The sequence below is a fragment of the Fusarium odoratissimum genome (assembly GCF_000260195.1).
Source record: "Fusarium odoratissimum NRRL 54006 unplaced genomic scaffold supercont1.18, whole genome shotgun sequence".
Taxonomy (NCBI): domain Eukaryota; kingdom Fungi; phylum Ascomycota; class Sordariomycetes; order Hypocreales; family Nectriaceae; genus Fusarium; species Fusarium odoratissimum.
Window position 1 is genome coordinate 534191 of NW_022158777.1, and position 15549 is coordinate 549739.

Here is a 15549-nt window from a genome sequence, read left to right on the forward strand (position 1 = left end):
TTGAATCACTGTGGCAGATTCTTCTTCTCGTAGAACAATACTTCGCAATGTTGTTCTCTCAGTCTTTACCTACTCTCTTTACTTTTTTCGCGGGTCTTCAGCAAGTCGTTGACGCTACGCCACGATATTGTCCACCTTATGGTCCTGTTCTTCCTTCGCCGAGACAGGCTAGTCAACATCCTGCCGTCCAATATGCCGTTGATACCATTACCACTGTTCTAAAAGGACAGACCGGAGGGTTCAATCTCTCTGGTGTTTCCGTTGGAGTCAAGTCCATTTATGAGGATGAGCCTTTACTCGACTTTCATTACACTCCTTCTACGATGAACCCCAAGATGGGCGCCAAGAAGATCAATGCTAGTACTGTCTATCGTCTTGGAAGCATTTCCAAAGTGTTCACAGTTCTGGCGGCTCTGCGACTGGCAGAGGATGGGGTGTTGAGCATGAATGATCCTGTGACTCGCTGGATTCCTGAGCTTGCTCACCGCGATGGCTCTCATTCCCGTGATGAGCTTGACTTTACTCGTTGGACTGACATCACTGTCGGTGATGCTGCGGCGCATCTCTCGGGTCTTGGTGGCGATAGTAAGTATACTCCAATAACTACATGACTGTCGATGCTGATGATAATAGTGACGACTGATATCTCTGCTTTCCCGTTTGACTGGGAGGCACTTGGCCTACCCAAGCTGTCCAAGAGTAACAAAGTCCCATCCTGCAAAGGCTCTCCAGGCGCTCCAGTCTGCACCCGAAAAGGCAAGTTACCCATTGTATCGTGTCGCTTCTTGGCTAATAATTATAGACTTCCTCAACATCTTCAAGAACTATCGTCCTCCCGTATACCAACCTAGCCAGTCACCAATCTACTCCAATGCAGGAATCAGTCTGGTCGGCCTTGTCGTCGAGGCAGCATCGAAGAAGACGTTCGACGCCGCCATGAAGGATTTGGTATTGAAACCCCTGGGCCTCAAGCAAACATACTCTGGCATTGTCCCGGAGAACTCGGAAAACATGTTCATTCCTGCTGGAAGCGCTGACTGGGACGCTGATATCGGAATCTTGGCTCCGTAAGTATATCCTCTCCAGAAGCACGATCCTCGCTAACACAATTAAGTGCCGGCGCTATGGGCTCTAGCACCGCCGATATGCTCTCTTTCATGAGCAACATCCTCAAAAACAAAGCCCTCTCCCCACCCAACACCCGCCACTGGCTCAAGCCAAACACTTTTACATCAACATGGAGTGCATCCGTTGGATCGCCTTGGGAGATCTATCGCGTCGATAACCTGACTTCCGACAGTCGCATCATGGATTTGTACACCAAGGGCGGCACCCTGAGCGGCTATCAATCCGGTATGGCCATGATTCCTGACACTGGTCTTGTCGTGTCTGTCCTTGGTGCGGGTCCAGAAGTCTCGAGTGTTTGGGCACAGCTCGCAACTCTCAACATCGTTGAGGCGCTGATTCCAGCTATGGACATGGCAGCTCGGGATGAAGCCAAAGCTCGTTTCGCTGGACAATATGTTGACAAGAAGACGGGGTCTGCGCTTACCCTCCTTTTGGATAAAGGACCTGGTCTGGTCTTGAGTAACTGGACTGCTCGCGACTTTGACGTTCTCCCAAACTTGAACCGCTTCCAGCCTGGACGATACAACGATACAGCCGATTCAGGTATCAAGAGTGTTCGACTATACCCAACTGGTATTGAGAATAAGTCTCGCGCCGCATGGAGAGCCGTTTTCCCAACACTCAGTGATACTGAGGCTGAGATGATTGAAGGTCTGACTAAGGTCAAGGATGTGACGTGCATTACTTGGCACATGCTCGATCGCTTCATTTACAATGGTCTTTCTATGGATCACTTCGAGTTCAAGTATGGAAAGGATGGGAAGGCTGTTAGTATTAAATCCAAGGCGTTTGACATTGAGATGAAGAGGGTGGAGAAGAAAGCTTGAGGCAAGAGCAGAGTTGTAGAGGGCATCGCGTTATTCAACCTATCCTATTTAGTTCATCATATTTTACTTCCAGATGTTATATCTCATGTGTTTCCGTCCTCTCCTTCCAAGCTTGGGGGGGCAGAGAGCTCGTCGCATTCCCCGGATCTTCCGGTTCTGTCATGCAGTGTTACAGCGAGTCCAGTGGGGTGGAGCTGCATATGTAAGCTTCAGGGTGAAGATACGTCTGGCTTACGCCCACTATACGCTGGAATACGCCAGATTAGGAGTACGGCTCAATAACTATTCCAAATTCCAGTAATCTTTGCTAAATATGGAGATAACATATCTTGCGGCTTATGATGATACTGAACACCTATAAAATGACAACCCATTCGCAATCTGTGAGAACCTCGTCACTTAACAGCGTACTTCAGACTTCTCACCAAGATACTCACACATCCACAACGATGCATAACGTCACTAGACTCCTAGTTGGGCTTTCAGCTCTTCTACCTGCACTGGCAACGCCTACAGGACATACCAAGAACTGTGTGCAGCTCCAAATTCCCGTGACGGCTTCAGCCAATAATACCCGTTACAACTCTGTCAAAGTCGAAAGCAACATCGATCTCGTAGACTTTGTCTGGGACACTTCTACCTGGTCGCACGCCAACAGGAGCGTTGAAGTCCTCCCTGTTTCCGGAACTTATTCCATCAGCGCTCAACTCTGCATTCCCGCCGATGGAAAAAAGTCAGATATTTTGCAGATTGCGACTCATGGACTCGGCTTTGATAAGAGGTACGTTTAGGACAGGTAAAGTATATCGAGTGCTAATGGTTTGTTATAGATACTGGGATCCTGAGCTCAAGCCTGAGGAATACTCCTATGTCGATGCTGCTCTTTCGAAAGGTTACTCCATCCTTACTTATGATCGTCTTGGAACCGGCAAGTCCACTAAAGCCGACGGGTACAACGAGGTCCAGCTTGGGTTACAGGTCGCAATCCTGAAAGAACTCACTGTTCTTGTACGGGACGGAAAGCTTCTGGCATCATCCAAAGTTCTGGGCAAACACCCTGAGAAGTCCTTTAACAGTTACAAGCCCAAGAAGGTCGTTCACGTAGGACACTCTTTTGGTTCCGCCACCACAAGTGGTCTCCTCTCTCTCCATGGCAATCTCAGCGATGGCGCTATCCTGACTGGCTTTCTTCCCAACAACCAGAGTGGCAAAGTTGGTGCTAATGCGTTCGGCTTTGAGTTTGCGCGACAGCACGATCCCAGGCGTTTTAGCGACCGTCCTGCTGGATATGCCGTCCAAGCTAGTCTGAGCAGCATCCAGCAAATCTTTCTCAAGAAAGGATCCTTTGAGGTCGAGGCGCTTGAGTATGCTGAGAAGATCAAGCAGACAGGTACAGTTGGAGAACTGTCCTCTGCTCTTATTGGAAAGCCTGCTGCTGAGTTCAAGGGTCCCCTCCAGGTAAGTCATCTTCATCCAATGCGTTATGGATCCTGGGTTGATAAATCTACTAGTACTTCATCGGCGAGAACGACTACCCTTTCTGCGATGGCGATTGCAACAACACATATGATATGGAGACACTCAAGAGTCTCAATCCCGCAGCGTCTCATATCGGTGTACACTTGCAGCCCGGTACAGGCCATGGTCTCACTCTTTCGACTAATGCTACGGCGGGTTATGAGGTCATGCTTGCCTACTTGGGCTCTCAAGGTCTCTAGGGAGCTTCACGAGTTCAAGTTGCAGGAAAGGGTGAAAGGCGACGGTATTTGCTTTTCTGTCTATAGATTTTCTATGACTTAGCCCTGCTTGATATACTCGGCAATGTTGGGTCGGGCCTCGAATGCGTTTCGGAACTTGACGATGGACTCGGGGAGGGTTTCCTGTGTATCTCGTATTAGATCGGACATCACTCTTTTATAGCTATAAAACATACCGGAAGTGTCTTTGTTCGAATATCGTTGTCAAGAGAGACATAGACCGCAAAGTCGGCATAGCTGACAGTGTCTCCAAGAAGATATGGTCCTTCACGCTCAGCGTAGTATTGACCGAGGAGCTCATAGTATGGAGGAGCGTCCTTTTCCTTGTACTCAGGGTTGAGGCCCTTGAGGTTGGCTACCCATTGAACCTAATTACCCAGTCAGCTTCATCATATGAAAGACATAGTCACTAGACGTAGACTTACTCTCCAGTCAACGTAGATATCTGATACGAGATCGACCAAGTACTTGTCGTCGTTGGTTGTGCCATCGTATGCGCCAAGTTCACGCGAGAGATATCGGAGGATCGGGACGTGCTACCCAGTTCAGGTCAGTTTCAGTCATGATAGCCCGATCTGTAGATGGCGACCGACCCCAGTAAGGACTTTGCCCTTGTACTCTACTGAAGGAAGTTGTCCGGTGCGAGTAAGGCCCTGCTTCTTCAACTTCTCCTTGGTCTCAGGCCAAGTAGCATCTCGGGCGTACAAGCGCTCTTCAAACTTGATGCCTGCATCAATCATAAACAGCCTGATCACAGGAGTCAGCGTACGATTCATGACGACGTTGCGACAGAATTCATATCGTTAGCATACTTACTTGACGACTTCGCCACGACCAAGCTTGCCGATTGCTAGGTAGTGATAGACAACTGAATCAGAGGCCGACATATTGTTGTGACTGTACTTTACACGAAGTTTTGCTTTTAGATAGAATGTTTCCAGAAGGAATTGGTCAATTGAGTGTTCTTCAGCTATTATACTGCGGGGTTTTCACTAGTCGCTGCCCAAGCTTTGACAGCCGTGCTCCACCACGATGCCATATTTCCGATTCCGCGGATGTCGGCTGCGGTTTCGGCTAACGCATTCCGACACTGTCAATTGAAACGCTCTCGATCTATCTCGCCTAATGAAAATCTTTCTAACAGTCGCGATCATATGTGTGCAAGTGGCGATAATAATTCGTCGTTGCGCCCCCGTGCGGTCTGTCAAAGATATAACACCAATCTCCCGGGTCGTCGGACGCAGAGTAAGCTTGACATGATGGGTTGGCGAGACAGATAGCTTTGCATGCGTCGACGCCTGAGACATTTATCATGTCGATGCGACCGTGGATAGCGATGCCTTGTACGCCGCACAAAGGCGTGGGTATAATCGTTTCCGAGCGAGAATGTTCCAGTTCGGCTTCGAGGCGAGCTAGGCGGTGAAGGCAGTCGTCTTTCTCTTGTGCTGGCTCCACCTCAAAGGGATCTTCAAATTCCAAGGAATCGCTGTCTTGTCTGTCGCTGGTTTCGACTTTTGTCATGTAGTAGGCGCCTTCTCGGGAAACATCTCTTCCATGAAGGCTGGACACGACACAGCGTTTTGACGGCGGATGGTACGAGCATACATCAATATCTAGTGACTCGCAAACAGCTGCGCATTCACTGAATGAGGATACTTCATCGTATGTCACTCCTTGCCGGTACATGTTGCATTTTAGCTCCACGGTATATCCAGAGGCAAGGACTTCTCGGTGTCCTTCAACACATGACTTTGATACATCCGGTCTTCTGGCCAACGGTCGCAAAACATGCTTGACTGATGATCTGATCGTGTCGAGAGGAATATGCTGTCTAGCAAGGGTTGGAAAGAAGATGAGGTGAGAGAAAAAGAGAATTGTTAAGCCGCAGTTTAGAAGAGTGACTAGTAGTATGATCCGAATATATGGATGAACCTGGTGAACAGGAGTCGTATTCATACGTAAGAGTGCCATTGTACCACTGTTTTGACTCACGGAAACCAGAAGGCAGATGTGAATGACAGATGATGCTTTTGCGAAATCTTGGTCTATGGGATCCCATTCCATTATCTTCTCACAGACAGCTGACTTCTTTAGGTCACGCTGATCAAAGGCTCGGTGCAGGAGTCAGGCACTGGAATGTTGTGGCGTAAACATGGCGCTAATTCGCTGAAGTAGCTGTCCAGACCTGCCCAGATGATATCCATCCGCGAATGAGATGGGGACCTGTAAGCCTCATTGTCAGGAATGCGGCAAACCGGGTAAGCGGTGAATTTCTGCGTCGGATCTCTGCATTGTAAGGGGCGACCGAAATGGGAGGCGTCTTCGGGCGTCGTCTTAACGCTATAGAGGAGCGTCCCGGGCGCTTGGTAACGCGATCGAGGCATTCTTGGGTCTCCTTAGTGTGAGTTATTCCCCGGTTCAACACGTATCGATGACATTTTCAAGTGAAATTCTCGGTATGGTCCGCTCCTGAGTGCGGCTTCTCGGCCACAAATTATTGCCATTTTCTCGGTAGACTTGTGAACGCAGAAATTTCATGGGCCGCTCTACCATGGCTTGGTCCTGGGCTTTGGTAAGGTGCTCTCCAGGTGACTTTTTCCATGACTTCGTATTCCCATCTCGCGTTCATCATTCGGCGAAGAGCCCGCCGAGCACGATCTTCCTTTGGCTCTCTGAAAACATTACCGGAGCCAGTCTTCCGCCTCGTATCGGAAGTCGCACTATCAGCGGTGGCAGAAGAACAACAATTTCACCACCAATCGTAGCCGCCGTAATTCCTTAAAGTGGTTCCGCTCCAATAAGCTTATCAGATGATTCGAAACAACTTAATGCATGCACTCCACATAATTACGGATTTTAGCAGTCATCTCACCAACACTGCCTCTTTCATCCGGGCATAATATCTTGAAAGCGGTTAATTCATCCGAACCCGAAATAAGCTTAAGTCTGGTACGCGCATCCCTAAACATCGACCGGGATCTCAGCTTTGACTAGCCTATCAGCGCTGGGCTGTCCGTCACCTAAGTGGAGGAAATAGCTCGTCCTGAAACAAGGAGCTGAACACCCTATTTTATTTGTGTAAAGCGGATGATGCTGTCTGTTCTGATTGATGGAGAGGAGGGATGAGAATAGGCGAACTAGAACTGGTGGATGACTTACTGAGAACCGTGGTGTTGGGATGGCATGGATGAAGCGTACTCGGGCAAATTGATCGCGAATGACAAAGGCCAGAGCGTGTATAAGAAGGGTAGCAAGTTCCCCTTCAGTGATTCGTTTCTAACCATCCCAGCTTCGACTCTCTGCATTGACATTCGCTTCCATCTTTGCCATTCATCAACCGTTGACCGGCTTCTCTTCAACTCAGCACTCTCCAGTCTTCAACACCGCCAAAATGCACGCCTCCAGCCTTCTCACCCTTCTCACAACCCTCCCCGCCGCCATGGCCTGCCTTGGCTACACAGGCGGCGTCCCCAAAGCCACGGGTACCAAGTCCCTCAGCGCTCCCCAGTACCTCAAGAAGGGCCAAGTCTTCGACGCCAAGTGGGTTCGCTACGACCGCGGCGTCAAGTGCTCTGGCCAGAGCGAAGGTGGCGAGAAGGACGCTGTGTTCGTTCTCGAGGATGGTGCTACTCTGCGCAACGTTGTTATTGGTGCGAACCAGAAGGAGGGTGTGCACTGTCTTGGTTCTTGCAACCTTGAGTTTGTCTGGTTTGAGGATGTTTGCGAGGACGCTATCTCTATTAAGGGTAGTGGAACTGCCAACATCATTGGTGGCGGTGCTTACAAGGCTGCTGATAAGGTTATTCAGCACAATGGATGCGGCCACGTTAACATTGTCAACTTCTGTAAGTCAGGTGCCTCTGCTCTTTGATCTCATGCTGACTTGTATAGATGCCAACGACTACGGCAAAGTCTACCGCTCTTGCGGTAACTGCAAGGGCAACTCCAAGTGCAAGCGATCCGTTCACATGGAGGGCGTCACTGCTGTCAACGGTGGCGAGCTTATCGGCATCAACACCAACCTCGGCGACAAGGTTAGTGATCCCGGTGTAATCATGAAACTTACCATACTGATCAAATTCGATAGGCCACCTACTCCAACAACTGCTACCCCAAGACCCAGTGCCAGGGCTACAACGGTTGCGACAAGTCCAACGGCGAGTGTGAGCCTACCAAGGCTGGCAAGTGCTAGATGCACATGTCGGCTTGATATTGCTCTGGTAGCAAGTGTGTATCATCTTCTTTAATCGGCTGATTTGAAACCTAGGGCTGACACTTTGTCGCCCTTTTCCATGCCGTGTATATTATTATTTTAGATAACTGAACATGTATATGTCACTTTCACTATTGACCTTTCTCATACTGAGTTTTAACTACTTGGAAGCTTGTGAGTATTTAGTTGCTCTTATGTAGCTCACTCAGATATTCTAAGCTTTAACTATCAATTAAACAAGCTGCTCTCAGGTCAATACCTAAGCGTGTGGCATGTACCTTTTATTACCTTGTGAAGTGGGCTCCACTGACTCGTAAACCTAGGACGGGTTTTGATATCTTACGACATTGAAAGGTTGACATACTTAAGCTTCATGTTCGTGTTTGACCAAATTGCATATTGAAAATGTAGAACTACTAACTGCAACTAAACTCCACCTCTATTTCATCGACTTCTATGTTATACTACAAAACATCCCTCAGTGGTTGATGATCACCGAAAGACCATAAGCGCAAAGCCCTCCTCGAGAGCAGACTTGGGCATTTATCAGAATACATGACATGACTACTCCACCAGAATGCTGATTCACAGTGTGTGCAGTTTATCGCTTGCACCAGGTCTGGTCGCTGTTGAGGAGAGGACCAAGGTAAGATTCGGGAACTGTGCAAAGGTTCATTAGTCTCGTTTTCATGCAGAAGGTCAGATATAACAAAGACTTACTCTCGAGTCCGCTCTGGAAGCTTCCGCAGAGAGTTCCCCACTTGTCGTCGTTGTCGCAGTTCTTCCACTGAGGCTCAGATCGCGACAGCGAAGGAGAGTCTTGGTAGTTCCACTCGCACCAGTTGTGGGTTGCCTGTGTTTTGTCAGTGATCTTTGTTTCTAATACATCGGGTATGTTGACTTACAAGACAGGTGACGCCAAGTTCCTTGCCATTGAAAGTGGGCTCCTTGCCAGCACAGTCCTCAACCTTGAAGACATCAGCAAGAGTAGCCCAGCCCTCATCGACGATGGCCTTGGTGAGCTCAATCTGGTTATTTCGCCAGTCATTGGGGTTGTGGAGAGCATAAGTGTCGGCTCCATCGATCCACCATTGGTTGCAGTTACCGGCCGGGTCAAGAGCATCGCAGGAGATGGCGCCACCAGTGTCTGTAGCGCGAGTCTGAGCGTTGAGACCAGTGCTCTTGGCCGAGACGATGCCGTTGGCCTTGAGGGCGCTGGAAAGAATGAAGAGTTGAAGCTGGCGGTAGAGAGTATTGGCCTGGATGGTAAGAGAGGTAGTAACACGCTGAGAGAATCCGCCGTCCTGGCAAGCAGCGATGAAGATAGCATGGTCGCCCTGCACAAGCTTAACAGTCTCAAGGAGGTTGTTCTGGTAAGCCTCAACAAGCTTAGCAAGTCCAGAGCCGATATCACCGAGCTGAATGAATCGGTCGTTCGCAGTTTGAGTCTTTGTCAAAGTCTCGCCGAGCTTGCCGGATAGATCAAAAGCAGCACCGAGACCAGCACGGATAAAACCAACAGCGACACCTGCATCTCCAGGAACGAGACCAGTGAAGATGGAGACGATGCCGAGGGTGGAACCGAGAATGTTCATAAGGCCGCTGGTGGCGGTGTTGGCCTCGACGGGAGGAGCAACCTTAGCGACGATGGCGTCGATGGTTTGGCCGGCGAGGGAGGCGCCGTTGCTGAGGGCGCGGGAGTATTGGTTGAAGAATTGGTAGACGGTGTAGATGTTCCAGAGGGCCTATGGTGTGTGAGTTTGGTAAGAGTGAGGGAAACGGCTAACGTACGTAGAATTGTTGGTTGGAGTCATACTTTGAAACATCCTTGGTGTTGAAGGGAGGGCAGGTGTCGCTGGTGATCAAGTTGCAGGTAAGACCAGTGAAGCCCTAATCCGTCAGCTTATCCTTGTCATTATAGTGCTGGGCGAGCTTACGTTGAACTGAAGATAGCACTGAGCGAAACCAAGTTCTTCACAGTTGGCCTTGGTTCCATTTTCAGTGACCCAGTCGTTGATGTACTTCTCCATATCCACTACCCTCATTAGCTTCATTATTACCCCACAGCGCCGCCATCAACTCACAGGCCTTCCAGCATTCTGGCTTCAGACCAGTAGATGACGAAGGAGAGCAGTCAACTCCAGGGTCAGCCGGAGCGGGTTCGGGAGCGGTCCCATTATCCTGACGCTCAACCAACGGAATCGCAGAAACGACCGTGGAAAAAGAAAGTGACAGCAACGCCGTTGCAAAGAGAGACATAATTGCTCTAAAGAAAAGAATGACTTCTTAAAAAGTAAGAAAAGACTGTGCGTGACCAGCAGCGAAAATGAATGTTACAAGATGGTCGATGGTTCAGATGAAACTCAATCGGCTTACATCGCAAGACTATATAACCACAGGCCAACAAATCGTGGGGGCCGATATCATACTCCAGATATACTATAGTCGGCAGTTGAACTCTAATGAATTACCAAAACGTAACCGGAACACAAAACTCGCTCCAATAGAAGCAATAGGTTCGTCTTGTCATCTCATAGGAAGTAACCGGCTTGGCAGGGCTTCAGGTTGAGGGAGCTGAACTTTAACAACTGGGGAACTGGTCTTATCGGATTCTAAAAGGGAATATGCATGACGTTCAACCATCTTTTGAAACTATGGTCCCCTGTAGAGTTTCGAAATAGGTGCTTCGTATTTTGTGCGTACCCCTGTAACATCTCCAGATATGGATTTTAGACGGATGATCGATTGCGGGTTGGAGTTTCACCCTTGCAACTCTATTGTCGGCCCGAGGATTAGCCCAGGCATAAACAGCAATTAAAGATGAATAAAGTTCATTGGCATTCTTTTTCTGGAAGGTCATTACACTCATGGCGATACCGAATCTTTGTAATCGCCGGACTGAACATGACTCGTTGGTGGAAATATGAAACCGGCTACGGAGTCACCGTCAGGCAACACCCTTGCTCCAACGTCCCCACGTGCCACTGCAGATGGTATCATATTGGATGTGATACGCACTTTTAAATGGGGTTTATGGCAGCATCGCAATTTGAGTCCGTTGACGATCTTGGCACGTTTTATGGTGGTAGCTTTGTTGATCTGCCGCGGTGATAACGTCAGACCGAACATCGTCATGTTAATTGTCTCCGCTTGGCAGGACTTGGTGGGGACGAAGGAAGGTTGTTTTGTTTTTATTTCAGAAGCGATAGTCACTTATCACTTGAACTGCGCCGTCGTATGACCATTTCTATGTCTATCTACAACTACCGAGTTCCACCGCGCAATCATTGCCTGTATCGAGCCTCTCACTGTCAACTTAGCAAGCTCCTATGAGAAATGCGGGACCCACGCCAGCCAGTCCAAAGTGGCATATGCATTCTCTGGCATCGACGACAGACAATAAAACGTCAGAACCAGGACCACCAATCTTGATATAACATAAGTAAATAATCCCATCCCCAAGATCACCACAGCCGTGATTCCAAAAGTTAGCTCGAGAGACTCTCGTTGGAAATCCAATGTGAGCAGGACTATGCATACTAAGGGTATGAAGGAAACCACCAGCGTTCCAAAGTTGAGCCACCTCCAAAGAGATCTAACTACTGCTGAAGGGAATTCCCAATTCCAGGCGGCTAGGTGAATAGCAGAAAATGTAATCGATGCGATGTATAGGGAGGCGGAAGGGAGATGATCTATGTAAGGTCGAGATGCAAAGTCGGGATCAGTGGTGTCCACCATTTCGGCTATGAGACGCCAAAAAGTATGGCCTGATATATCTTCCACTCTTTCCCAGACAAGTGCATTATTGGACGCCGTCAAATCATCCATTGACAGAGTGCTTAAATTTGGAGGCCCTTTAAAATTGGGCCCTATTGACGTGACAACACGTCTTGATTCGACGTCGAATGGCTTATTCCACCAAAACATGTGCATAATAAATGCGCAAAAGATGAATGCCAAAGTCGCCAACTCCAGTAGAGATATGGCATATCCGTGTGCGACTCGAGAAACACTCTGCACGACGAGCCATGTGCACTGGATAATAGCGAACGCCTTGGTGATGACATCAGCCTTGCTCAGATCCTTTACATCGGACTCGGGGATCCTGAACATATCAGGCTGAACTTCCGCTGTAGACAGGTCAGATCATTAGGTTGGGTACGGTTGTTTTAATATAAATGCACGACATTTGTGATGAAGGACAAGCCTTAAAGAAAGAAATGTAAATAAGGAGAACCTACATAGAGAACGAGCCATTTTAGGTGCGGGATCTCCGTGCGCAGTGGAACTGGATCTCTGGTTTGGTGCAAAGGCGGCATGAGAGTCTGGATGGGCAACATCAGAGACTCCATTGCTTAACTTCAGATTTCTGGCAGAATCTTCTTCGATGGTGGAAGACTGGGGTGAGGGTCCGTAGTTAACAATACCTCCCATCTGAACATAAAAAGCATGAGCCATGGTATATTTCTGTGCACTGACTGCTGTTAGATGGTCGTCTTCTCCCATCATTCTCAATGATAACTAACGCTTCACTAGACAGAGATTGCCTAAACTTCTTTAAATCTTGGCGAGCTTCAATGTACTGCCCCGCTGCCAGCGCAACCCCAAACTCAGGCGCAAGAGCAATAAATGTCATCCAGAGAATCTTGCGTCTCCATTTTCGGCGTAAGGGCGCTTTAGGCCAGAAGGAAACATCAGGAAAGCCTCTGCAGAGCTGCATCGTATGCCATTCACCCTGGATCTCCTCGTGGGTTGGGATGTTGAGATGGACGCATTTCCAGGAGCAGACGATGAAAATCGAGAGACAGCTCCAGATAATACCCCAGGTACTTCGTCGGGGTGTGGGGGATACCCATCCAACCATGGTGGTATTACCAGAAGTGCTGTTGGATTCTGCTTGGGCGACACCTAAGAAAAGGGCGCTTATGATGAGGGTTTGAACAGCGAATGTAGTCATGGCGGAGCACTTCTGGGTGATTGAAAACAAACAAGTTGGATCAAGGCTGAACATAGGAGACCTACTTCTTTAACATACCTGCCTCTTTTCTCTTTCCTCAACAGGCTTTGTCGATCATTCGCTATCCTGCTTTTCAGCTTCGTGTGGCTTGACTTATTTTCAACTTGCTTTGGTCCAAATTCATCGGCCTCACCACTTAGCCTCAGTGCCAAGACAGACTATTGGTTTGTACTACCCACGGAACTAACATCATCCTATCGAGTGAGACCTTTCAAGCCACGAATGGTCATATATTGTTTCATACGGGCCATCATCTAATTATAGGTACCGAGCAAAGTAGATTTTGCTGGTATTTCTATCGCGTCGCGGCTAGCTTAACTTGATGTCCAGATTCAACACGTAACCCAGTCTAAGCCACCGTGATCTCATATGATTGCATTGCGAATATGGAAGTGATTAAATTTATCTTGCCTACCCTTCCCGAGCGCGCTAATCCTTGATGTACTATACGATGCCCCATGACCGCCAATTATAATAGACCACCATCTCCAAACTACAGGCGCGCTTTAGTCTTATCATTAGACTTGCGAGTCTTCCTAGTCCACGGAACAAACCCTCTCTTCTCGTCAAACGGAACATTTTGCAAGATAGGTCCATCCGCAACCAGAGGAATAGTTCTGTAATCAGCAACGCCCTGCGCTTTCAGTGCGGGCTGATTGGCACCGATGCATAGTTCTAGGTTCAGCCCAGAAATATCGTTCCATAACTTCGCGGCAGCCTCTCGCTCGTACTGATATGCAAGGAAAGTCTGGCGGAGCTTGCGGTCTGATGGGTTGGCATCTGAGTGAAGCAGCCGGCTGAGGCCGTTCACTAAAGCGATGGCGTCTTCGATGCCGCAGCATGCTCCTGCACCTCTGATAGGGTTCATCTATTCAATGTTAGCTTGAGATCAGTCAACGTGGTATACGACTTACCTTGTGAGCAGCATCACCGACAAGAACCATACGTCCCCAATGCCACCACGGCAAAACACCCTCATCAAAGTTCGCACTACCTCCAGCAATCTTGTTCCTCCATAAATCACCAAACGTAATTCCCTCTCCGACCGGGACATCCATCCAAGGCTTCGCCGCCTCTTCAGCATCATTCTGGCCAAAGAACGTTTTTGTTCTCGCAGTAGGAATGCGATGATACACAATAATCTGAGCCTCTCTCAGACCAGTAAAGACCTGAACGTGAGACCCATCTTGGTAAACATTAATGTTCCTACCACTCTCGAGTTCCTTGGGGCATAGAGCCTTGGCGAAGACGCCGGCGTGGGGTGCTTGAAATGGGTTGGGATTCTCGTCGAAGAGGCCTTTTGGTGCTTTCGCTTTCATTTGATCGCGGACACTACTCCAGACACCGTCGCAGCCAATGACAACTGATCCCTCTTCTGTGGTACCGTCTGCGAATTCGACTGTTACACCGTTGTCGTGGTGTATGACGTTGGTGAGGCGCTTGTTTGTCTTGACGCGTTGGTCCTTGTTTGCAAGCTTGCTCATCAACGCCGAGGCAAAATCACCTCTGTTAAAAATAGCCATAGGATATCCGAACCTTTCAGTTGTCAGCAGAATATCCAGCAGCGCTTAAACTTATACTCACAGTGCGCCGAGCTCTTCAAACCCTCTGGAGCGATGAATAACACTGCCGTCAATTGATCTATGAACCGCTTCAACCATAGGCTGCGCGACAGCTTCAACAGCTTCAAGAATTCCCAGTTGGTGAAAGATTCGCATAATATGAGGCCATAAAAATAAGCCATAAGCAGGATCAGGAGGGATTTGAGAGCGCTGTTCAACAAGCACGTAGTCGATGCCAGAGACTTGAAGCGCGTGAGCCAGGACCATCCCGACTGGCCCAGCGCCAACAACAATGGCTTTGAAAGACTCCATGTTCGATTCCCAAGTATCAACTGAAAGATAAACAGATGAATGAAATGAGATTGAGATTGAATCTGGGGAAGATGTCAGATTGTTATAATTCCAAGTCGCTAAGTCACGCTCAACAGAAAACGTTCCAATCAAAACGGAGTTTTTGCCTCCTGAGATCGGACTTTAGCAGTGTCTAACGGACTTTTTGCTAGCGCTGACGAGAGCGAGTGCGAGCTCAGATATGTCCGGCCCTGGTAAGTCACCAGGTGCGGATTTTGTCAAGCTGTGCATGTTTCGTCACTCTTCTCCGCCTGATTCGGAATGAACACACTATACTTACTAAAATTGGTCTCATCTTAAGCACTGTTATCTTATCTTTTCGGTGACTTACCCTTAAGCATAAAGAAGGTAATAATTCATAAACTAAGTAAATATATAATTTGCATTAGGAGTTATATATATGCAAATATATTATTAATAACGCGAAGGCATACTACTTAGCCAGTATGTATTAATATCACTTTTAGGGTATATGTTCTAGTTATCCGGCTTGCTAGTAAAAACATTCCGATAGTTTGAATTGACTGTGAATGCGTGGCAATACCACGACTTCCTTCCTTGAGCTCCAATATGAGCAGCAGAAAAACCATTGCTTCTAAGAAGTTGAATTGCGAGGACATCCAGTATAATATTCCCCACGATGCATTTTGCCAGCTCAGTCATGTATCCCAAAGCCCTCCTATTCCCCGGAATG

General features: G+C 48.3%; 8 protein-coding genes across 8 annotated transcripts; 3 read left to right on the plus strand and 5 right to left on the minus strand.

Moving 5' to 3' along the window:
• Positions 1-47: 47 nt before the first annotated feature.
• FOIG_10519 (uncharacterized protein) lies at positions 48-1955 on the plus strand (the record flags this gene model as incomplete). Its single annotated transcript, XM_031210864.1, has 4 exons — positions 48-585; positions 634-770; positions 823-1067; positions 1115-1955. The coding sequence occupies 4 exons, from the start codon at positions 48-50 to the stop codon at positions 1953-1955; spliced, it is 1761 nt and encodes a 586-aa protein (XP_031059575.1).
• Positions 1956-2404: 449 nt separating this feature from the next.
• Positions 2405-3673, plus strand: FOIG_10520 (uncharacterized protein; the record flags this gene model as incomplete). The annotated part of the gene is made up of 3 exons (XM_031210865.1): positions 2405-2736; positions 2786-3413; positions 3467-3673. The coding sequence occupies 3 exons, from the start codon at positions 2405-2407 to the stop codon at positions 3671-3673; spliced, it is 1167 nt and encodes a 388-aa protein (XP_031059576.1).
• A 40-nt stretch (positions 3674-3713) lies between these two features.
• On the minus strand, positions 3714-4599 carry FOIG_10521 (uncharacterized protein; the record flags this gene model as incomplete). The annotated part of the gene is made up of 5 exons (XM_031210866.1): positions 3714-3835; positions 3889-4080; positions 4138-4248; positions 4306-4459; positions 4529-4599. 5 exons carry the CDS (start codon positions 4597-4599, stop codon positions 3752-3754), a joined length of 612 nt encoding a protein of 203 aa, XP_031059577.1. The 3' UTR covers positions 3714-3751.
• A 73-nt stretch (positions 4600-4672) lies between these two features.
• Positions 4673-5753, minus strand: FOIG_10522 (uncharacterized protein). The gene has a single exon (XM_031210867.1). It carries the CDS (start codon positions 5681-5683, stop codon positions 4850-4852), a length of 834 nt encoding a protein of 277 aa, XP_031059578.1. The 5' UTR covers positions 5684-5753; the 3' UTR covers positions 4673-4849.
• Positions 5754-7002: 1249 nt separating this feature from the next.
• On the plus strand, positions 7003-7904 carry FOIG_10523 (pectate lyase; the record flags this gene model as incomplete). The annotated part of the gene is made up of 3 exons (XM_031210868.1): positions 7003-7557; positions 7604-7746; positions 7800-7904. The coding sequence occupies exons 1-3, from the start codon at positions 7104-7106 to the stop codon at positions 7902-7904; spliced, it is 702 nt and encodes a 233-aa protein (XP_031059579.1). The 5' UTR covers positions 7003-7103.
• A 622-nt stretch (positions 7905-8526) lies between these two features.
• Positions 8527-10184, minus strand: FOIG_10524 (uncharacterized protein; the record flags this gene model as incomplete). The annotated part of the gene is made up of 6 exons (XM_031210869.1): positions 8527-8585; positions 8646-8778; positions 8831-9670; positions 9717-9815; positions 9863-9960; positions 10010-10184. The coding sequence occupies 6 exons, from the start codon at positions 10182-10184 to the stop codon at positions 8527-8529; spliced, it is 1404 nt and encodes a 467-aa protein (XP_031059580.1).
• Positions 10185-11252: 1068 nt separating this feature from the next.
• FOIG_10525 (uncharacterized protein) lies at positions 11253-12882 on the minus strand (the record flags this gene model as incomplete). The annotated part of the gene is made up of 3 exons (XM_031210870.1): positions 11253-12055; positions 12167-12399; positions 12452-12882. The coding sequence occupies 3 exons, from the start codon at positions 12880-12882 to the stop codon at positions 11253-11255; spliced, it is 1467 nt and encodes a 488-aa protein (XP_031059581.1).
• Positions 12883-13332: 450 nt separating this feature from the next.
• On the minus strand, positions 13333-14977 carry FOIG_10526 (uncharacterized protein). The gene is made up of 3 exons (XM_031210871.1): positions 14527-14977; positions 13857-14478; positions 13333-13810 (listed from the first exon to the last, which is right to left on the minus strand). The coding sequence occupies exons 1-3, from the start codon at positions 14814-14816 to the stop codon at positions 13436-13438; spliced, it is 1287 nt and encodes a 428-aa protein (XP_031059582.1). The 5' UTR covers positions 14817-14977; the 3' UTR covers positions 13333-13435.
• Between the last annotated feature and the right edge of the window lie 572 nt (positions 14978-15549).